Below are 22,862 nucleotides of genomic sequence, written 5' to 3'. Positions count from 1 at the left end.
TCTTTTGCAGGGAAGGGGCCTTGTGGGTCAGCTCACTGAAATACCACTGAAATTAGCCACTGCTGCCCGCGCGTGTCCCCTTTGTCCCCCCCCCCCTCCCGCATTGCTCTTGGAGCAGCACGGCCTGTCAACACAGCCTCATGGCTACTCTCTGCTTCTAGTTCTCCCTTGGGGCATCCTCAGTTCCTTCACCCAGTGGACTTTTTTTTTTTTTTTTTTTTTTGCGGTACGTGGGCCTCTCACTGTTGTGGCCTCTCCCATTGCAGAGCACAGGCTCCGGACGTGCAGGCTCAGCCGCCATGACTCACGGGCCCAGCCGCTCCGCGGCATGTGGGATCCTCCCGGACCTGGGGCACAAACCCGCGTCCCCTGCATCGGCAGGCAGACTCTCAACCACTGCGCCAGCAGGGAAGCCCCCAGTGGACTTTTTAGGACCACAATCCACCCTGATTCCAGCAGTCCTCTTAAAAGAGATAGGCAAGGACAGCCTGAGCGCGAGCACAGGTGGGCATGTCTCACTCTGAGCCTCCCTTTCTTCCTGGCTTTTTGGCTGTGCTGTGAGTTAGTTAGCCAACAATAGATGTTTACGTATATTTTTTTTGGAGCTTGTATTTATTAACAGCCTGCAAAGGGGGACAGTGGGAGATTTATACTGAAAGCACAGTGAGTTAAAAGGGACAATTAGAGGAGCAGAAAGAGATAGCAAGTGGAGAGCTGTAAAGGATATTTTAACGCGCAAAGGTTCTTGAGAAATTTTCCAGGTAGACAGAAGGTAAAAGAAAATTGGCCCATTACAAGCTGATAGTGGGGAATTGGTGATATGGGATGGAATAATAGCTGATGGGCTAAACTCTTACTTAGGCCAGAGAGCCAGGCTGGGAGGAGGTGAGCCAGAATGCAACCACAGTTGGGTCAAGAGGCTGAACGGTAGATGTTGGCCAGGACCCCATCAAAAGGTACACTCACCCCTGATCCATATAAGAAGGTACACAAAGAAAGGCTGGCATCCTCCAGGTCAGTGTTGAGTAGGGCCCTGAGGAGCTGGGTCCCAGAGGTGGGGTCCAGCCAGGGGCTAGTGGGGACAGTCTGGGTGGTGAAAATACAAGGGACGATTTGCTGGGAGCTGCCGAGACCCTGAGGCTTCCAGCTGGCTCCAGGGAGCCCTCCCAGCAAATCTGTTCTCTCTGACCCCCTGCCCTGCAGCTTGTCCTCCAGGAGAACTTCTTGGCTCCCCCAGCCCCCACAAACTTGCCAACAGGCCTTCTGGAGCCCCCATTTGCCATGGTGGCAGAGAGCTGAGTGATTAGTTAAGTGACAAGTAAACAGTTGCTAAATGGGATTCTTGGTTCCCTGGTAATGAACAGCCCCAGCAGGAGAGAAAAAAGGGAGATGCAGTCTGGTGGAGTTCTGATGGTCTGCCAGGGCGAGCACATGTGGAGATGCCCAAGGGGGTGTCTGGGCAGCCCCTTGGAAGCAAGGAGAAGAGTTGGGGTTGAGCCCTTCGTGGATGGGAAAGGAGGGAGTGTAGGAGACGAAACGGCTGTGGGATACTGTCCGTGCTTGGAAGCAGCAGGTGTCTGGGAATGGGACTCTGGCCCAGGCAGATTTCCAGGGAGCGCTCCAGCTTGCTGGCACAAGGGAAGGATCTGGCTGAGCAGAAGAGGCAAGTTTCGATGACGAAATCCACTGTTGGGGGACATTGGCAAGCATGCCACGGGTGGGGGCCACGTGCTCGGAGAGAGACTGGGGGTTCGGGGTAGGGAAGAGGACCCCAAGGTGGGGGGCTCACACCTCCACTTTTGGAGCAGGATCCAAGTCCCCAGGCAGGATTCCGCTTGCCAGGCTCACCTCCCACACATCCCAAAACAGCATTCCCAGTCCTCAGCTCACAGTTGTTTGCAGATACCCCAAACGTGGTGCCATTGCATGCCTCCAGCCCTCTGCCTGTAATACTCCCCACACTCTTCTCTGGCTGCCTCCTCATCCTCTGAGACCCTTCAGCGTGTCACCTCCTCCTGGAAGCCCTCCCTGACTGCCCCCACCCTGGCCGAGTTTCTCATGGTAGTGTGGGGGTGTGCCAACAGAGACACCAATCCCACCCTGGTTTCACCAATCCCATACTTGCTTCTACATCTAGGCTCTGAGCTCCTTTCAGGAGAGCCACGTCTTCTCACTTTTAGGTTCCCAGAGCCTGGGCCAATGGCTGGCACATGTAGACCCTTGTTCAACACTTGTTGAATGAAGGGTAAGGAGCCAGCCAAGCCCTGGGGCCTGGGGAGGAACTTGTAGAGAGAAACACTGAGACCACTGGTGGTCACCCAGCCCCTCCTGAAGGCCACTTCCCCAGAGAGGAGGGTTGTGTGGCTGGAGGTGAGAGAGGAAGATGAGGAGATGGCTGCCTCTTGGGGCCTAGGGAAAGTGTTGAGCAAAGATGGCAAAGGGGCCGACCCCACCACAAACAGAGGGGTGGGGGATGGCCTCAGCCTCTGGGAGGAGGATAGGGCTCCCGAGGCAGGAACCCACACCTCCCTGCCCTGAACCACCTAGGAGGGATGCTGGGTCTGGTGAGTTGAAAGGCCTTAGCTTAACTCCCGACCTGTGAACTTGCTCTGATGTTTCAGACAATGCTGTCATTGTGCCTGTGTAGCATATGAGCTGCTGAGTGACAAGTGATATCATCCACAATAGAGCTGCTTTTATTCCCTCTACCTCTTAGAGGAGCAAGCTGCTAAAATACACCTGGCGTCTGGGCCCTCCTGCCTTGCCTCTAATAACAGTCGGCAACCAGAGACTGTGTTGCGCTTGACAGAAGCGGACCATTTATCAAACATTAGCATTTCTCGTACTGACATTTCACTTCCATACTACAGGTCTTTCTAAGTCTTTTTTTTTTTTTAATTTAATAAAGTGCTTGGACTCTTGATTTTCCTGCTGAGGGCTGTGCTGTCTAAAGTTGCAAATGAAATCAACAACATAACAACATCCTCGGGTTGTAAAGGGACAGCTAGCCCCTGGCACCGGCCTGGGTAAGAGCAGGCAGACCACTGGGGTCAAACGCAGACCAAAGACAATTTGTTCTGCCGTCACCGGACTCCCTTTAGTGTACATTTCCAGCCTTGTACTGAGGAGGCTTTGTCCAGGCCTGGAAACACAGCCTCTTTCCTCTACCTGGGGAACTCTCTCCTGTCTCCAAAGCCAGAGAGGCGGGCGCAGCCTCCAGACCCCATCCACGTCCACTGCTACATGGGTCGGGCCCCAGCTTCCTGGAATCCCCTCTGGGCCCTAGGAACCGGCAGGTCCCTTCCGGCCGCCCCCGAGCCCCCTTAAGAATCAATAGCTCAGCTGCTGCTGTGAAGCTCTTGGGAACAGGCCGGGAATGATCCAGGGCCAGACTGCTCCGGAGACAGCCACAGAGATGGTGCCGACCCAGCGTAGCCAGAGCGTGGGGAGTGAGTCATGTCCTGTGCTGGTGAAGGAAGAACCATGGAACGGAGAATGTGTGTGTGTATGTGTGTGTTCGTGCACACACACGTGTCCCAGTGAGTCATTGTGCCCCTGCTCCAAACAGCTCCTCCCACCAACACACGTGCTTGTGTCCTCAGAGCTGCACCCATCCAGGCTCGCCCACCCCATAAAAGCCCAGGATCTGCCACACCTTCAGGAATTCGGGGCTGGGAAATGAGAAACAGGGTTCTTGTCCAAGAGAATTTTTTTTATTATTATTTTTCTCTCTTAATTGGATTCAGTGTTTCTTGCTCCTGACACACATCCTCTCTGGTGGGGAATTGGGGTTTGTGCAAAGCCAAAAAAGATGGTGCCCGCACGGACACCAGCCGGCAGCATGGCTGACCTTGACTTGAGCTCCTCTCCCCTGTCTGAGCTTGCATGCTCCATTCTCTGCACGTCCCCACTCCTGACCCCTGAGTCTGGCCAGCCCCTGACCTCTGCCCGTCCCCAGGGCAACTTCAGAGGGTCCAGGAGGGACGGGGCCTCTGTAATGCAGAAGTGCCTGAGATGGTTCTTGAAATGCCCTCTTTGTTCCCCTTCTGCTAAGGCCACCTGATGCTTTCCCTCCTGCCGCCCTACACAGGACCCTTGCTGGGATGCCCATCAAAGAGCCTCAAGGAAAAATTCAGCAGCTGAGCCACGCTGGAGGCCTGGGCTCATGCCCAGAGCATCCCTGGCCCGTCCAGACTGTGGCTGGCAACACTGCCCAGCCTGTTGGACTAACACTGTGGATACTGCCTCGCCCGCCGGCCTAAGAAACCCAAAGCCCCTTCCTTCCCATTCTCCTTCCAGCCCATCCCCAGGGCCTAGACCCCCAACGTCCAACAAGCTGCTTCTGGCTTCTCACCCTGATGCCAACAGCTGCTATGTTGGGAGGGATTGGGTGCTCCGGGGTGGCAGACAGGCTTGTGCTGCATATAAAAGACATGGTGATGCTCCAAGTAGCTAAGAATATTGGTCCCCTGAAGTGATTCTTGCTGCCTCCCCTTCTCCCTGACCACACCCCCCACCCACTGCCCCTTTGCCCCAGGCCCGGCAAGCCCAGGTTACATGGGGACTACTGTTGCCAGGTTGGGATTCTAGACAAAAATCCTAGAACTCCTTTCTTGCTAGAAATCACCAGTACAATCCTTAGTTCAGCAGATATAGTTTTCCGTATAGTTTATAAACATGATGAGACATACAGTTTGGTAAGGGAGTAGAGAGAGGGCCTGTGCATTTGTGTGTATATATATACGTACAGGGTGTGTGTGTGTGTGCGTGTATATATGTGTGTGTGTGTGTGTGTGTGTGTGTATATATATATATATATATATATATATATATATATATACACACACACAAAGTGGACATAGTTATAAAACTGCACCTCCTGTGAGAACCTCATTGCACACGATGAAGTTCTAAATTTCAGCCTCTGATGATCTTTCCTTTGGTAATTGGTTCTTGGAGCCCAGCAGCTGGGCCTGGGTCTGCCAGGGTTGCCTGAGACATCAGGAATGAGAGGCGTTACCCCCGAGGGAGGGACTGAAGGTGGCACATGGTTGGATTCAGGGCAGGGTGACTAAAAGTGGCCTCAGGCAAGAGCCAAAATGCCACCGGCTCGTGTGCTCCCAGATAGCTGGTGGACCCAGCTTCTTTGGTGACCCTTGTCTGTTCTCTGAGTCCTGCTTCCTCTGGAAGTGGCGGGAGCCCTTCAGGCCTCTCCAAATGACCAGGAGTCCACAGAACCCAGCTCCCGTGGGGCACTGTCCCATCGTTGCTAATGAAGGATTCGCTCTGCGGCTTTAACTGCCTTGCTGGGGGGATGCTGTCCATAGGTGCTCGGCCGGGGGCTGGCTGGGACAGCTGGGTGGGATGAACTAATCCCCTCCCGCTTGGGGCTGTACACTTTGTGTTTATAATCCACCGGGCAGGGCCCAGACAACAGCTGAAGCCTCTACCAGCCTTTGCCTGAAACCCAGCAGATCCTCCACTTGTAAAAATGGAAAAGAAATCCTGTTCCTTGGTGGACATGTGGCAGTTCTGGGTGCTGGTGCCCTGTGTCCTCAGCGAAGAGTGACCACCAGCCCCAGTATCCAGGCCAGGAGCGAGGCTGTCAGGGAACTGCCCAAAGAGGCCTGCTGCACCCCGCTGGGGGCACGGATGGGGGTCCTGCGGGCACACTTGCCCTTCCTCTTGGGCCGTGCCGTGGGCATGATGTCAAAGCTGAACTTGTGCTGGTAGTCAGGGGCATAGTCCTGCAGCTCGTGGGCCTGCTTCCTGGTGCCCGCCTTCGAGACCTTGTTGCGATTCCTGTGGCTGGTGCAGTTCTTGCCCTGCTTCTTGTAGCCCGACCGAGAGCCGGGCAGATGGCCGTGCGGGTGGTCCTTGTCCCTGGCAGGGCCACGGGGTGGGTGGTGTTCCTTGCGGGCGGCCCTGTCAGTGGTGGTGAGCGTGTGCGACTTGATCTGGTGCGGAGACGCCGGCCCCGTGCAGTTCCGGAAGTCCTCGGCCCTCAGCAGCTTCAGGTCCTGGCCATGCAGAGGCTCGGGGGACACACAAGGGACAGCGGAGCTGGAGCCACGGAACCTTTGCAGCCATTCCCACAGGGAGCGCGCCCGGCAGCCACAGTCCCAGGCGTTCCCGTTGAGGCGGAGGAACTCCAGGGCCCCCAGGGGTTCCAGGCAGTCGCCCGGCAGCTCAGAGAGACTGTTGTTGAAGAGGAAGAGGGTGGTCAGCCTGCGGAGGTCGTGGAAAGCCTTGTGATGGACCCACTGCAGCTGGTTCTCGTGCAGCAGCAGCCGGTCCAGGTTCACCAGGCCCCGGAAGTTGTCCTGGCCTAGGCTCCACAGCTTGTTGCCGTGGAGAAACAGGTGGCTGAGGTTGACCAGGTCCACAAAGATGTCGTCCTGGAGGTACTCGATGTGGTTGTCCTGCAGGTAGAGGTACTGCAGGCTGTGCAGGCCACCAAAGATGCCGGCCGGCAGGGCACTAAGCCCACACTTATAGAGGTAGAGGGCATGGAGCTTCACCAGGCCCTGGAAGGTCTCGGGCGCCAGCGTCCGCAGCTGCCGGTTGTCGCCGAGGTCCAGCTCCTCCAAGTGCACGAAGCCCTGGAAGGTGTTGGGGTCAATGAAGGTGATGTTGTTGGAGTAGATCCACAGGGTGACCATGGAGGGGCTGAAGTGGCCCTGCTGGAGGAGGGTGATGCGGTTGTTCTGCAGGAAGACGCGCTCGCTGTCCTCCGGGATGCCCTCGGGGATGGCGGCGAAGTTGTGCGCCTGGCAGCTGACCGTCATGGGTGCAGGGTAGCACACGCAGTCCCGCGGGCAGCCGCCGCCCAGGGGCAGCTCCCCGGCCAGCAGCAGCAGCAGCAGTTCCACACAGCACCCTGGCAGGGAGAGAGAGCACAGCCAGGTCAGGGGCTGCCCAGGAGGTGGGAGACACTCTGGGTGCCGGGCTCGATGGGCACGTGACCCTCTTAGGCCGCTGGGGCTCTGTCCTCGTCTTTGCTGCACTCAGCGGTCTGGGGTCAAAGCCCCCCGAGGTCCTGGCTCTTGATGGCCCCCCATGCCCTGGTGCCCCACCTCTGCTGGGGGTTCTATCCCAGCCTGGGCTATGAGATGGGTTGAGGTAGAGACTCTGATCCCCCCACACCCGGCATACTTCCTTGGCCCCACCCAGCAAACCCCTAGCCCCGCCTATAGCTTCTGAGCCCCGCCCCCTTAGGCTCTATCAGCCCTGGTAGGATTGGGGTCACAACCCATGGACACAGCAGCTAGCTTCGGGTTCCTGTCCAAGCTCTGCCACTTACTTGCTTTGATCTGCCTGAACAGATAGTGGTGCAAAGTCCTGTTCTAACAAAGTAAATATCTCATATGGACTCCTGAAGAGTCTTTTTATTTAAATTATTCCCAATAACAAAGCATGCATGCATGACACCAAAGTTTATCTTGAAAGATTTCTCATTTACAGTACCTTCCAGGTCCTCATGTATGCTCCACCCCCTGTGCCTCAGTTTCTTCATTTCTAAATAGTAATAGTTGTCCCTCACAAAGGACGTGTGTGTGTGTGTGTGTGTGTGTGTGTGTGTGTTCGTGATGGACTGGGGGAGGCACCAGGGCTGATGGTTCTGGGGTCCAAGGAGCAGCCAGAATGAGGCTGCCCCCAACTGGGGTCTGCCTTCCGGGCCCTCCCCTCTCGCTGGAGATCCCAGGCTGTAGCTGCAAATCAGGCCCTGCCTAGCGATTGTCCCGAGCATTTCCTCTGTCGCTTCCGTCTAATTGGGCATTAATTAGGCATTTGTTAATGGATCCTTAAAATAATTTATTTTCGATGTGTCCAGCCCGTGGTCGGATAATAGCCCCACGCTCATTATCGGAGCAGCCTCATTATGGATGATCATCATTACCTGCCTTTTTCCAGGCTCGCAGCTGCCCCAGGCAGCCTGGCAGGTATGCCAGTGTTGGGGGGGCGGGCTCCAGGCCTGTACACCCCCACCCTGCAGGGCCGGGCAGCCCTCTCGTCTCTGCCTGGGTTGGCCTCCCGATCCTTCCCTTCTAGCTTGGCCAGCCAGGCCCCTGGGGAGAGCCGAGGGCCTGAGGCAGTTCGGCCGATTTCTTCCCGTTGCCAGCTGTGCCCGGAGCATGTTGAACGAGAGAACCAGCCCTCCTGGCCACTCTCAGGCCAGCCCCGCTCCCAGCCTCAGGCCGGCCGCCACCCCAGCCGTCTGCCTGGGCTCAGGTGGGCCTCACCACGACTGCCGCTCCCTCTTTCCCCACAGAAACAGTGTCATAAAAAAGTGACAGCTCCCAGCTGTTGGGAGTTATGGGCTCCCAGAGGGTAACAGCTGCTTCCCGTCCCCCTGTAATCACCCGGCGTTGACCAAACGTTTCCAACACATAAAAATCATCACACATGATTCGGTTTTTGCGTAATTGTGTTTGGTTGCGATTTCAGAGCAGTTATGACCTGGGCAGTGGTGGCGGTGACAGAGCAGCTGTGAGGTCCCTTTCTGGGCTGGGCCACGATCTGTGTGGCCTCGATGCCCTGCTTCAGTCACTGAAACCATCGGACAGTCTGCAGGCCAGGCCCCGGGCGGGGGCCTCCTCAGCCTCAGTTTCCCCCTGTGTAACAAGAGTCGGAGATGGTGGCTATGCCAGCGCTCCCCGCGTGGAGTCTGACCTCCAGTCCACTACTGCTCTCCTAGGTCTGGCCAGTGGGCCCCGGGCCCACAGGAGGAGACAGGACAGTGAGGACCCTCTAGGAGCCTGGGCCCCAAACCCCAACTGACTCTTGGGGAGCCTGCCCACTGCCTTGAGCCTCCAACACCCAGGCTGGGAGGCGGGCCCAGTGCACTGCAGCTGCCCGTTCAGAGCCTGCCCCTCCCTGTCCGCTAGCTCAGCTCTGCGCTGCTCCTCGGCCCTGCCCAGGCTGCCCCCAGCGAGGTGCCCCCACCCTGCCACTCTGAGGGAGCCCAGGGTGCCCCTCCTAGCTCAAGGGTGTTCAGGGTGCTCCCTGTGCTGAAGGGGACAGGGCTGGGGCCATTCATGGGAACCACAGGGCCACAGCAGACCCCACCCCTTGGGGTCCTGCAAAGACAAGGCATTCCCTTAAGTCAGGCAGGGAGAGCCGTTCACGTGGCAGGCTCAGCGCTAATACCGCCGACACCTGTGCGGCTTAGAGAGTTTACAAAGCGCTTCTGCTCTCACCCCTCTGATCCGCAGAACTACCCTGCCTGGTGGGGGCTGCGGGACTTTTCCTGCCCCCTGACCTGGGGTGGGGCAGACAGTCCATCTGCCTGCTGCTGTGGCTCCTCTCTGTAAGGCCCTGGGGGGGATTCTCTGAAACGTCCCCAGAGAGGCGGGGTGGGGGTGGGGGACTCCACAAAGAGCCACACCCCTCCCTCACACAGGTGCTCCCAGGGGTGCTGGGGCACAGGGGAAAACAGGCGAAGACCATGGTTTGGGTAAAAGAGCCAACTGTACAAAAATCTAGGCGTGGGCTTAGCAGCTGGCGTATGAACACACTTTGGCAGGTGGGAGGGGTCAGATATCGGGGGCGGGGCTGGGTGGTGTAAAGGTGGCACCCAGGACGGGAGCCACTGTGCTGTTGTTCCTCTGAGAGGGGCCCAGGAGAAGGCAGGGACCCCAGCCGATGCTTAGAGCTGCTCTCCATCCTCCAGCACCGCCCAGATGCCAGGGGACCTGGGCCAGGGGAACCGCTCTTGCAGGTACCCCTGCCCCCTCCCACTAGGCACTGGGGTGGGTCTCACCTGAGTCTGCTTCTCCACTCTGGAAGCTGGTCCCATCTTCAAGGCCAGCCCTGGACCACCTCTCCCAGCCAATCCCACCTGCCTCTGGCACCCCTGCCTGAGCCAGCGGGTGCTCTGGCCATGGATCATCACCCTGCCCGTTTCTTCCCAGGCAGGCTCTGCACTGCATCGCCACGGCTCCTCTTGTGCCCCCTGTGCCCCCTCTGTGTTGCCCATGGGAGCCCCGACCTGCTGATTGCTGGTTAATGTACTAACAATGACATCGGTGCCTTTGCTGTGCATTTTAAGATTGCAAATTAGCAGGAATAAAAGTCTCCATGGAGGAGCCTTGCACTTCCTCTCATCAGCCTCCTCGCCCCCTTCTGGGGGGGCAAGGGGGCTGCTCTGCCTGACGGGGCTGAAGAAAGCAAGGCGGGGACTCAAACTCCGGACTTCTCAGGTTCTCCTCCGCCGCCCCCTCCTCCCCCTGCTCCCCCCACTCCTCCGGGGGCATCCACCTGTCTGCTGAGCGGCTCCCAGACCTCCTGGCCTCCCACACATGAGCTCACACACATCTCTGCAGCCTCATTCATTCCCTCCTCCGTTCAACACTTGCTGCCAGAGTCCTGGAGTATCCTGAGTGCCGGGGTTGGGGGGGCCTGGGATGAACTTGGCAGGTCCTCGTGGACTAGCAGATGGGGGTCTCAATACCAGGCAGTCCAGCAGGTGCCAGGCCCAGAGCAGGCATCTAGGTGTGTGCATGGGGAAGGCACCTGCTGCCTTGTGCCACCTCCTCCACAGAGTCCTCTTGCTCCCCTGCCAGCACAAAGGATGTGCAGGAAAAGAGAGCGGGTACTGTTTTCATGTCCTCCTTCCTACAAATCCCCAAACCCCTCATCTGCTGAGCAGGGACCTGTGGGGGCCGGGGTGAGTAGCCTGTCATGGGTGGGCCCCTCACCCAGTCCACTCAGCAGCCCATTCATAAGATAGGGGTTGGACCTGGTGGGATGTGTGGAAAGGGCATTCCAGGCAGAGGGCACAGCATGTGCAAAGGTACTGAGGTGGGGAAGCAGGTGGCAGGCCCTCTCTCAGCCTCTAAGTAACCAGAGCTCCCTAAGATGCTGTAACTACAGCTCAGCTGGGTGAGGGGCACCCAGGGCTGGGGAGGCCAGACAGCTCCCTACTGGGACCAGCGCTGACAGGGCCCCTGCTCCTGTCCTAGGCCAGATGGCCAGCGTGGCAGGGGTCCTGTAGCTTCCCCGCCCCCGGAAGCAGGAAGGGAGCTAACCAAACAGGACCCAGCCCTGAGTACCACGTTCTTTACATGGGATCCTCATGGCACCCCACGGGTGCCGCACCATTTCACAGAGGAGGAAATGAGTCACAGAGGGGAGTGGCCGACCAAGGCCACACAGCTGGTGAGCAGGGCAGGTGGGGCAGCCTCATCTGAGGGCTGGTCAGTCCTCCCCGGCCTGAAGGTCTTGGGCCTCACCCTGACCTGAGTCTGATGCCTGCCCCTCCCTACGCCTGTGCAGGGACAGCCCGATGGGTTGGCATCCCCAGGAGCCCCCAGGCAGCTCCGTGGGGCTCTCTGAGGCTTGGAGACTGGTCAGCCATGTGGTCAGTCCTTCTGCCTCGGCAGCCTGCCCTCCCCCTGCCCTGGGCTCGGCTCCTGGCCCACCTGCTGCCCCAGCCTTGCCAGATGCTCCTCTCTAAGCTAACGGGATGACTCTGCTGGCTGGATAACAGCCTCAGGCCAGGCCAGCTGTGCTCACAGAGCGACTGGCGCCTCAGGCCACTCAGCACTGTCTCTTTGCGCCACACCCAAGCACAGGCCACTTCCCGGAGACAAGGAAGCCAGCCAGGGCAGAGCTGGCTTTCCTCCTCCTCTGGTCCTCTCAGTGCTAGGCGTGTCCTGCTCCAGCATATGTGTGTGCTGTCCCCTCTTGCCCGGAGCACTTCCCAGGGTACCTGCAGGGCACCTCACCATTCAGGTACCTCCTCATGTCACCTTCTCAGTGAGGCCTTCCGCAGCAGCCTATTTTATTTTATTTTTATTATTATTTTTATTTTGGCCATGCCGCTTGGCTTGTGGGATCTTAGTTCCCTGATCAGGGATTGAACCCGAGCCCTCAGCAGTGGAAGCGCGGAGTCCTAACCACTGGACCGCTAGGGAATTCCCCCCAGCAGCCTATTTTATTTTATTTTATTTTATTTATTTATTTATTTTTTCTTTTTGCGGTATGTGGGCCTCTCACTGTTGTGGCCTCTCCCGTTGCGGAGCACAGGCTCCGGATGCGCAGGCCCAGCGGCCATGGCTCACGGGCCCAGCCGCTCCGCGGCATATGGGATCCTCCCAGACCGGGGCACGAACCCGTATCCCCTGCATCGGCAGGCGGACTCTTAACCACTTGCGCCACCAGGGAGGCCCCCAGCAGCCTATTTTAAATGGCTCCTTCCTCGTTTTACTTTTCCCCATAACATTCATTCTCTCCTAATAAATTCACCTCATTTATTTATTTATCTTGTTTATTTTCTGTCTCCCCTCACTGAGTGGGCAGCTCCATGCGGACAATGATTTTGTCTGGTGTGTTCCCTGCTGTACCCCCAGGGCCTAGAACAGTGCCTGGCATACAGTAGGTGCTCAAGAAGAAAACCCTAGGCCCAGAGCCGGGCTCATAGTAGGTGCTCAATAAACATAATGGTTCTTATTAGTACAGAGGCCTCTGGGGTGACAGTAGAGACTCAGGCTTGGCTCTCTCCCAAGGGACCCTTGGCCAGCAGAGAGGTGACAGGTGGTGAGGAGGGCTCTGGGAGGGAAGATACACACCAGGCCTGCCTGGGGCCTGGGGCAGGTGACCAGAGCAGGTTTGCCTAAGACTCGGGGGGTTCCCAGGACACAGGATTTTTAGTGCCAATATCTGAAAGTCCCAAACAAATGTTAGTCACCCTACCTGGGGACCAGGACTGTCCTGGCCCCCAAAAAACTTCCGGCCACAGGATGGAGAGGGAATAAACAGGCAGGCATGAAGTGTGAGTGTTCTCCAGAGACCCACAGCTCAGGCCCTGTGCCTGCAGCCTGGGCCCTAGACAGAGCCTGTGTGTGTGTATGTGGATCTGTGCACATCTATCTACGTGTGTATTTATCTATGTGTGTGTACATGGCCATGTGCACGTCTCTGAATACATGCATGTGCATATGTCAGCACACACTTGTGTCTGGAGACCATCAAGGGGGCTGGCCGCCCAATACTTTCATCCTGAGCATCCCGAACTCCACCCTGGAGAGGCGTTAGGGCCCTCTTCCAAGGAGAGGCACATCCATCCTTGATATCCCCGTCTTATCTCAGCGCCCACTCTGGCTTTGCCTATAGCTCCCCCTCTCCTCCTGACACGCTGAATTATGTACCCACTCCAAGCCCCTCCAGCACACCAGGATCAGTCTCAGCTGGGAAGTGGGCGGCCCCTTGTTGGAATAACCTTTCAGCTTTCATCCTCTGCGGCTGGTCCCCCGAGCAGGCCTGGCCAGGAACGTCGTGCTAATTGGGTTGCCGAGCTCTCAGGGGGCCTTGTTGGAGCAAACTTGGGCTCCCCTATCCTTTGCCTACCCGTATCTACCACCTCCTCGTTTCGGGGGTCCCTGCATGGGCAGGGGAGGTCGGGGGACACCAGAGCCCGGCACAGGCAGCTCTGTATCCATGAACTGCCTGGGCCTGGGACCAGCCTCAGTGGGAGCACATATCAGCTGGACAAGCTCAGGCAGGTCACTAAAGCTCCACAGCCTCAGTTTCTTAGTCTGGGAACTGGGAGTCAGAGCGTTTGCCTTCTTGGGTGTCGGCAGCACTCAGTGAGGTGGTGCCTTAAACCGGTACCAGGTTCAGCTGCAGGGGATGTGCTTCCAAGGCTGATGACTGCGTTACAGCTACTGCATCAAAGGGAGCTGCTGTAGCCTCTCCCCCGTGGACCCTGGCTTTCGCCCCACCCACCCTGGTGCTCCCAGGCCCCAGAGGCTTGGCAGAGGTACCTGATAGATCAGATACCGAGTCAGAGCTCAAGCTCAAGTACAAGCTCCCTGCCAGGCCTTGGCTGCCCCAGGACTTAGCAGATGGGGACGGGGTCTTGACCCCTGAACTTGGCCCTCTCTCCCAGTCCATCCCCCCACACCTGGAGCTGCCAGCTCTCTGCACAAAGCCCAGGGCATGTGAGCTCTACCTTCACCTCGTGAAGCTCCCCTGGGGCTCATAATATGTGTCCACTGTTACTCAAATTTGCTTCTCAGTTTGGGGGCCCCAGAACCTGGGCTGTGGCAGCCCAGACTCCAAGGCTGAGGGTGAGGGCCTCTGAGAGTCAGACCTTCCCGGAGCTTTTGAGAAGGTTCTGGGCTCTGCTTCCTCCCTGTGGTACTAACTGTCCCTCCCCTCAAACCCCAGAAACCTGTGGGCCCACCTGCAACCAGACAGGCCCACTGACACCCAAGTGGCATCTACATTGTAATCAGTGGGGCTGGGAACCTCTGTGGGGGTGGGGCAGTCCTCAGGGGCAAGTGTCTACTGAGATGCCTGCTTAGGGAGTCCCTGAGGGGGGTGTGAGGGAGAGGGAGTGGTGGGCAGTGCTCTACCAATCCCTGAAGGCTCTGGCATCGGGTGACACAAAACAGAAGATGGGACCCAGCCTTTGAGAAGCAGGTGAGGCACTCTCCACCAGGAGCCCTTGTTCCGAGTCCCCGGAACAGCTGCCCCTTCCACGCTGCCTGTGAAAGGCCTTCAGAGCTCACATCCAGGGTATCGATCATCCCCATTCTGAATCTGTCCCTCAGTTCTTTCATTCATGTGAGAAACAGCTCCATGCTTGGTGCTGCAACAGTAAGGGACATGGCTCCTTCCCTCATGGAGCCTACATTCTAGGGGGAGACGATTTAAACGACCACACAAGCCCAAACTGGCACAGGGTGGTGGGCACTGGGGATGCAGGAGAGGGTTAAGAGTGAGAAGAATGGAGGGCCTCTCTGAGCAGTGACACTTGAGTTGAAACCTAAAGATTAAGAAGGAGCTGAGGAACAGCTTTGCAGGCAGTGGGAACAGCAGGTGCAAAGGCCCTGGGGCAGGACTGACTGGGTGCGGATGAGGGAGAGGGGCATGAGATGTGGTCAGAAAGGCAGGAGGCAGGCCTTGCAGGGTTTTTTTTTTTTTTTTTTTTTTTTGCGGTATGCGGGCCTCTCACTGCTGTGGCCTCCCCCGTTGCGGAGCACAGGCTCCGGACGCGCAGGCTCAGCGGCCATGGCTCACGGGCCCAGCCGCTCCACGGCATATGGGATCCTCCCAGACCGGGGCACGAACCCGTATCCCCTGCATCGGCAGGCGGACTCTCAACCACTTGCGCCACCAGGGAGGCCCCTTGCAGGGTTTTAAAAGCCTCAATCAAGAGGCTGGATCTGGGAATTCCCTGGCAGTCCAGTGGTTAGGGCTCCGCACTTGCACTGCAGGCACCGGTTCGATCCCTGGTTGGGGAACTAAGATCCCGCATGCCATGTGGCACAGCCAAACAAACAAAAAAAAAGAGTTTGGATCTGATCCTGTGTCTGGCAGGAAGCCAATGAAGAGTCCGAAGTAGGAGCAACTTGATCGGATTTGGGTGCACTGCTTTTGGAGCAAGGATTTGTGGGAGCAAGAAGGGAGGCAGGGAGGCCTATGGCTGTCATCCATGAGAGATGTGGGTGGTCCAGAAGGGGTGGGGGCCATGGAGACAGAGAGCAGTGGACAGACTGAGAAACATCTGGGATGTAGAATTGACAGGACATACAGATGGACCAGTGTGAGGGAGACGGGGTGGGTACAGAGGATAAGGGTACAGTAAGATGGGAGGAGCCTAGGGAAGCAGGTATAGGGGCCAACAAGAGCTCCGCTTAGGACGTACCAAGTCCTAAGCCTTATAGAGATGATTAGTTGGAAGCTGGATGTACAAAACTGGAGCCCCGAGGCGAGAAGAACACTTGGCACAGGGGTGGTATTTAAATCTGTGGGAATGGATGAGGTCGCTTCTGAGAGTCAAGAAAGAAGATAGAGGCGGGACTTCCCTGGGGGTCCAGTGGTTAAGACTCCACGCTTCCAATGCAGGGGGCCCAGGTTCAAGCCCTGGTAGAGGAGGTTCCGTGTGACACGCGGCGCGGCCAAAAAAAAAAAAAAAAGAGAGAGAGAGAGAGAGAAAGAGAGAAGATAGAGGACTGAGGCCTCTGGCAACACAGTGATTCTGAAGGCACGTAAAGGAGAAGGAACAGGCGACGAGGTCAGGGGAAAGCCGGGAAGCGTGGCTTGACCGAAGCCAAGAGCGTTTCCAGAAGGAAGGAGGAATCAGCTGTGATGAGAGTGGCTGAGAGTTTACGTGAGGACTGAGGAGTGTCCAGGTGATTTGGCAACATGGAGGTAATCGGTGATGCTGGAAAGTTCATTTCTGGTAGAAAGGTGGGGGCAGGCTTGCTGGAGTGGGATGAAGAGTCAATGGGAGGCGAGGACGGGAGATAGCACTGTATCAGTCAGGACAGGCTCGGGCACGCTGAGGGGACAAGGGACCCAGAGCCTCCACGGCTCACAACGACAAAGACTGGGTTCTCGCTAAGGCGGGGCAGCGGAGGCTCTGCTCAGGGACCCACGTGGAGAGCTCATCCTCCACCCAGGACACTGCCGGTCTCGTGGCAGAGGGGACAGAGGACGTGGCCAGTGACTGGCTCTCGAGGCTTTCGTTTCCAGTGACGCACATCATTTCGGCTCATGCTTCACTGGTCAAAGTCACTCACAGGGCCCAGCCTGTCATCAGTGGGATAGGAAACAATACTCCCAGGGGCCTCAGGGAACAACCTCTGTGAGCACCCAGAGGCCACTCGCTGGGGGAAGCTTGGCTGTGAAGGGAGCAGAGAGACTGGGCAGGACCCGGAGGGGCGTGGGGTCCAGGGAGGTTGTTTGGTTTTTTTTCTTTTTTTTTTTGCGGTACGCGGGCCTCTCACTGTTGTGGCCTCTCCCGTTGCGGAGCACAGAGTCCGGACGCGCAGGCTCAGCGGCCATGGCTCACGGGCCCAGCCGCTCCGCGGCATGTGGGATCTTCCCGGACCGGGGCACGAACCCGTGTCCCCTGCATGGGCAGGCAGACTCTCAACCACTGCGCCACCAGGGAAGCCCTGTTTGTTTTTTAAGATGGAAGAAACTAGAATCTGTCTGCATGTTCCTAGGGATGATCCAGGAGGAAAGCGAGAGAAAAATTGATGCATTAGGAGTGAGAGGGCCAAAGAGACAAAGATCCAGAGCTCCAGGGGAACACCTCCCGCGCTGTAACAGGACGGAATACGATATATGCAGAGGAGATGATGAGTTAGCCTCCGAGGGCTTCTATTCTCTCCAGGAGGTAAGTGGGGGTCATCAGCTGAGAGCGAAGGTAGGGAAGAGGGTGGGAGTTTGAGGAGGAAGAAGACAGAATGAAACAGGCTCTCTGTGTGGTAGGAAATCAAGCCACCCCGGTCACAGGAGAGGTCTGTGGAGACAATGAAACAGAAAGTGTTTGCACACCCACTGCCCCAGCCCCTGCCCGAGTTCTCCTTGCCTCTAGCTGGACAGTTGGGGCTGTCTGGCCCCTCCAATGAAGCCTGCTCACGTCACTCCCCTGCTGACAGTACATTAGCTCAGTAACTATTTACTCCAACCCTTTTCCTCTGGCCAGGCACCATGTCAGGAGGGCTCTGGGGACAAAAGACCCAGTTCCTGGCCTCCGTGAGCTGACAGTCTCCCCAGATGCCTTCAGGATAGTATGTTGTGGACATCTGTCACTCCTTCCGGTCACCCAGCCACTAAACCCCCTTCCTGTACTTGGGAGATCTCCCAGTTTATGTAAATAAGGCCTTCCCCTCCTTGTGGAAGCTGAAAAGGTCCATCCCTCACTTTCCCAGCCTCCCTTGCAGCTCCAGCAGGGCCCTGCCCCCTCGACACAGATACCCTGGACTTCTGAGCTCGGAGTTAGTGAGGCAGATAAGCAGGGGCCCGAGCAGGATCCACGCTTGCCGGGATGGCAGCAGTAGCAGAGCCAACGGGGGCAGGGACTGTGGCGGGAACATTGGAGGTGCCCGCGGGAGTGTCTTTGCTTCGGTTGGGGCGTTGGTCCTGCCTGTGGGGTCCCCAGCCCTCTGGGAGGTTCTGTGAATGACCCAGTATCTTTTAAATAAATTTGCCTTTTATTTAAATTAGTCAAGGCAGGTGTCTGTTGCTTGCAAATAAGAATCCTCACAAATGTGAGGTCCCTCCAGCTGAGCATGGCTCCCAAGCCCATCCATGCTCTGGCCCTGCTCCCCTGATTCCCGCTCTCCCTGACTCACTCCCCTCTCCCTGCCTTCCTGTGGCAGCAGCACCCTAAGTTCCCTGGGGGTGGAGTGGGGGGACCAGGTGATTTAGGAGGCAGGGCAAGCAACCCTGGCTCAGCCAATTAGACCCTCCCTCAGGAATTTGAACCTGACCATGAAACAGAGTGATTCGGCTGTTTCACCCTGGTGGGGCTGTCCTGAGGACACTGCCCAGGAGTTCTTTCCACTGAGACCCACAGGGCCACCTTGGTCCCTCCCCTCCCCAGAGCTGGGCTTTTCAGCTTCTCCTTTGGGTCCCATTTTCTTTCTGCAGAGGTCCATCCAACACCCTTCTTCTTGGCTATCAGGATCCAAATTTTCTTCAGCTCTCAGGCAGCCACATGCTCTAGAGGAGCCAGGTTTCTCCCCAGCCCAGGAAGTGGGACTTTATTCCTCTACTCCGCTGTCAGTGATTGGTTTAAACAGGAGCATGTGACTCCATTCTGACCAATAAGACACAAAGAGGATCTGCTGAGAGACTTCTGGGAAAATTTGTCTGCAAACTTCTTGGTATGTGACATAATAAATCCTCTTTTTTTTGGGCGGGGGGTACGCGGGCCTCTCACTGTTGTGGCCTCTCCCGTTGTGGAGCACAGGCTCCGGACACACAACCTCAGCGGCCATGGCTCACAGGCCCAGCCACTCCGCGGCATGTGGGATCTTCCCAGACCGGGGCACGAACCCGTGTTCCCTGCATCAGCAGGCGGACTCCCAACCACTACGCCACCAGGGAAGCCCTAAATCCTTTTCTTGTTGGGCTTTCAATTACTTACAGCAATTACAATACCTTCCAATGAGTTCCCCTTCTGCTTTAGTCAGCCAGACTAGATTTCTCCAGCTTGCAGCCAAAGAAGTGTACCTTATGTACCTGGTAACCACATGACTTGGTGGCTCACACAGGACCTGCTCCAGGAAGCCTCCACAGACCCTACCTTCTGTGTTTTTGTGGGTTTTTTTTTCAACTTTATTGAGACATAACTGCCCAATAAAATTGTAATATATTTGAAGCGTACATCATGATAATTATGCCTGTGTTTATATATGTGTTATATACAAACATAAATTATATATAAAACATATATATATAATTTCATGAGAACATTTAAGTTTACTCTCTTAAAAATTTCAATTACACAACATAGCATGTCAACTTTATTAGTCATGTTACATTTTAGATCCTCAGACTTCATTCATCTTATAGCTGAAAGTTTGTACTTTCAGACCAACTTCTATTTTTCCCACCCCCAGGGAGTAGAAATCCATTGGCCAGACCCTACCTTCTGGGTTAGACCGTCCACCCTCCTCAGTGCTTTCCCTCTCACCGCACTCCCCACTCAGAGTCACCTGCCTTCACCACCAGAGGTGTGGAGCTACTGGGCTGTCCAGTTGGTGCCTGGTACCTGGAGCTTATCTGTGCATAACTGGTGAGTGAATGAATGAATGAATGAATGATTTAGCTGATGTAATTCTAGCCAAAAGCAAGGCAACCAGGTGCTTTAGTTAGCTGAGATGGCTTATAGTGGGTAAACATATACAATATATAATATACAATAAGTTTTAGCAGCTGGAGGACCCCAGGGTAGGGACCTCATGCAGAGGATAACTGAGTTTACCAGGCATTTCAGGTCTCACCTCACAAACCTTGCTCTCTTGATCCTTTTGCAGAATCTGTCTTGACTGGCTACTTAAGACACTCAGCAGGGAATGCTTCAAGTGGATCTGTGGAGTTCTGTGTGTTAAACTGAGCAGCAGACTCAGAGATGTTAACTTTCATATTCACTATACTTTATATATGCTTGCATTTACTATTTAATAAAAAAAATAAATCTTGCAAAAAAAAAAATACCCTGCCAAGTTTAGCTGAGAATCTCAGGTCCCAGGCCTGGAACTGCTTCCTCCTCTCTGTTGGTAGGGCCCCGTACTTTCTTCAGGGGCACTAGTCTGGCCAGCTACCAGCACATGCCAGCCTCTGACCCTTATGCAGAGAGCTTTAGCCCACGTAGCACGGGCTTCCCAGTGTCCCCAAACCCTATTTTCCACCACAAGGTTTTTCTTTAAAGTCACTCTTGATCATTTGTTTTAATTTTTTTTTTTTTTTTTTTTTTGCGATACGCGGGCCTCTCACTGCTGTGGCCTCTCCCGTTGCGGAGCACAGGCTCCGGACGCGCAGGCTCAGCGGCCATAGCTCACGGGCCCAGTCGCTCCGCAGCATGTGGGATCCTCCCGGACCGGGGCACGAACCCATGTCCCCTGCATCGGCAGGCGGACTCTCAACCACTGCGCCACCAGGGAAGCCCCCATTTGTTTTAATCTTAAAGTAATACTTGCTAATTGTGGAAAACGTGAAAAGCATAGAACTAAAAAGGAAAAATCTACACAATCCCATTACCCTTGACAACCATCCACAGTGCCTTGCTGTACCTTCTTATGAGACTTCCTTCATTTACGTAGGGATATATAAAATTTAAATAAAAATTTTATTTAAAGCAATAAAATTGGGATCATGCTATATAAGCAGCTCTGTATCCTGCCTTTTCCACTTAACTTATTCATTCATTCAGCAGATCTCCAGGTGCCTCCATCTGTGAGGCTTTGCTCTAAGGCAGCCACAGGGAGCCCAGCAGACAGACTGACCCCATCCTCCAGGAGAATACGGTCTGATGCGGAAACAGACACTCGTCAAACGGCCACATCCATATATAAGCACAACCTGTAAGGAGGAGTACAGGTAGAGAGATCCAGGGAGCCGGGAGAACTGTGGAGGCTCCCCTAGTTGGTGGGGGTGAGAGGACTGGGAGTTTGGAGATTGAGAAGGACTCCAGTGGGATGGCTGAGGATTCCAGACAGAGGAAACAGCATGTGCTGAAGGCCTGAGGCCAGAGGCAACACACAGTTAAGTGACAAAAGAAGGTGTGGTAACAGGTACGGTTTTTAGAGACTGCAGAGTATCCTAGTGTATGGAGAGAAGATAATTTATTTATCTGTGAAACATTTAGGTTGTTTTTCATTTTTCACTGTTATAAATTATCATGGCAAAACTGATAATATCAGTTGCTTCCTGGGAGGTTCTCCTGGAAGCTTAGGGACTAGGGTGAGGGGAACTTCACCTGTATACCTGGCAGGAACTTTCGATTTATTACCGTGTGAATGTACCTATAGATTCTTTTAAGAAGTAGTTAAATTAAAACTAAATAGTGTTGGAATGAACATCTTTATGCATAAAGTTTTATCCAAATTTTTCACTCTTTCCCCTAATCAGAGATTCATTGTCCAAGTCCTCTTGACACACAACAATAAGTCACCTTCCAGAAAGGTTAACCCATAGAGCCTTAAGTTCTGCACCCAGAAAGTCACCACCCATGGGGGCTTTAAGAGACTTGACACTTTCCTTTTTTTGTCTTCCCAACTAGGCTGTGAGCTACTCAAGAGACAAAAGCTGTGTGTCTCATACAAGAGGAGACCTCTGGGGTGGGGAAGCAAAGGAGATTAACGTGTGTTGAATCCCTCCCGTGTGCCAGACGTACCATCCTGGGGGCATCCACGTACACTCATCGGATGTTCTCCCCAAGTTATCATGAAGGTATTCATATCCCTATTTTACAGTTGAGAAAAATAAGGCTCAACAAAGTGTAGTGATTCACCCAAGACGATGGAGCCAGGATCCAGACCAAGATGGATCTGGCATCCAGTGATGGGGGGAGAGTTCTCTCTCCTTTGAGGCCACTGCCCCCTCAGGGACCCTCCCCCACCGCAAAAGGCAGATACCCCACCTCCCACAAACTGTGTCCTTGCTCCCTGGACAATAACATCATCCCTGCCCCTGTCTTCATTATTTATTTCCTCTCCTTGAGCTTCAGACTCATGAGGCTGGGGAAATGGACAAGTCAGATGGGGAAGGAAGGGGAAATTCTGTGTAATACCATCCTCTGTATCACAAAACTTGTCTTAAGTGCCAGCCCCGGGGATTTCCTGGAGCTGGTGCAACAGAGGTGGGGCTGAAGGTCAGATTAAATTGGACTAGTAACCCCAGGGGGATGCTCGAAAGGGGGAGCTAAAGAAAGCATTTCCGGAATGCCAGGCGGCTGAGGCAGGCAGTAGACAGCACGCTGGCCAGCCGACCAGGTCAAACCTACTTAATGGGGCTTAGTGGTGACGGGCCTGGGTTCACACATCCTCCCCCGGAAACCTGAAATCTTGCCTTTTTCCCCCAATAATGAGTTGGTATAAAAATGGATCCTGAATAAAATTGTCTGCAGTTTTCAAATTTCAAACTGCATTAGTCAAAATATATCAAATTTCCGTGTACTGACTTACCACCTGCTCAAAATCGGATCCTTTTTCAGCTGGAATATATTGAAATATGAATCACCTCCTGAGAGGAAAAGGGGAGAAGAAGTGGAAGGAAGCCCTTCTCAAAATGTGCCAGTGGGGCTTCCCTGGTGGCGCAGTGGTTGAGAGTCCGCCTGCTGATGCAGGGGACACGGGTTCATGCCCGGGTCCGGGAAGATCCCATATGCCGTGGAGCGGCTGGGCCTGTGAGCCATGGCTGCTGAGCCTGCGCGTCCGGAGCCTGTGCTCCGCAACAGGAGAGGCCACAACAGTGAGAGGTCCGCGTACCGCAAAAAAAAAAAGAAAAAAAAAAAAAGTGCCAGTGGGCGAACCGGAATCCTGTACTCCTTGGGCTCCCCGGCCTCCCCCGGCCTCCCGGCAACAATGGCTCCCTGGTGGCCCAGGCCCCTCAGC

The 22,862-nt window shown here is 55.3% G+C and overlaps 1 protein-coding gene across 1 annotated transcript in view; it reads right to left on the bottom strand.

The window, feature by feature from the left end:
* Positions 1-5,555: 5,555 nt before the first annotated feature.
* RTN4RL1 (reticulon 4 receptor like 1) overlaps positions 5,556-22,862 on the bottom strand; it is a 31,625-nt gene continuing 14,318 nt past the window's right edge. Inside the window, exons 3-4 of the mRNA XM_060082801.1 lie at positions 7,990-8,122; positions 5,556-6,914 (exon numbers count right to left, since the gene is read on the bottom strand). Of these exons, the coding sequence (XP_059938784.1) occupies positions 5,556-6,914; positions 7,990-8,122 (1,492 nt within the window). The remainder of the gene's footprint in view (positions 6,915-7,989; positions 8,123-22,862) is intronic.

Source organism: Mesoplodon densirostris, chromosome 18 (genome assembly GCF_025265405.1).
Source record: "Mesoplodon densirostris isolate mMesDen1 chromosome 18, mMesDen1 primary haplotype, whole genome shotgun sequence".
In the NCBI taxonomy this organism is placed as follows: Eukaryota; Metazoa; Chordata; class Mammalia; order Artiodactyla; family Ziphiidae; genus Mesoplodon; species Mesoplodon densirostris.
Note: the sequence above shows the minus strand (reverse complement) of the source record. Positions and strands in the feature narration are given on the sequence as shown.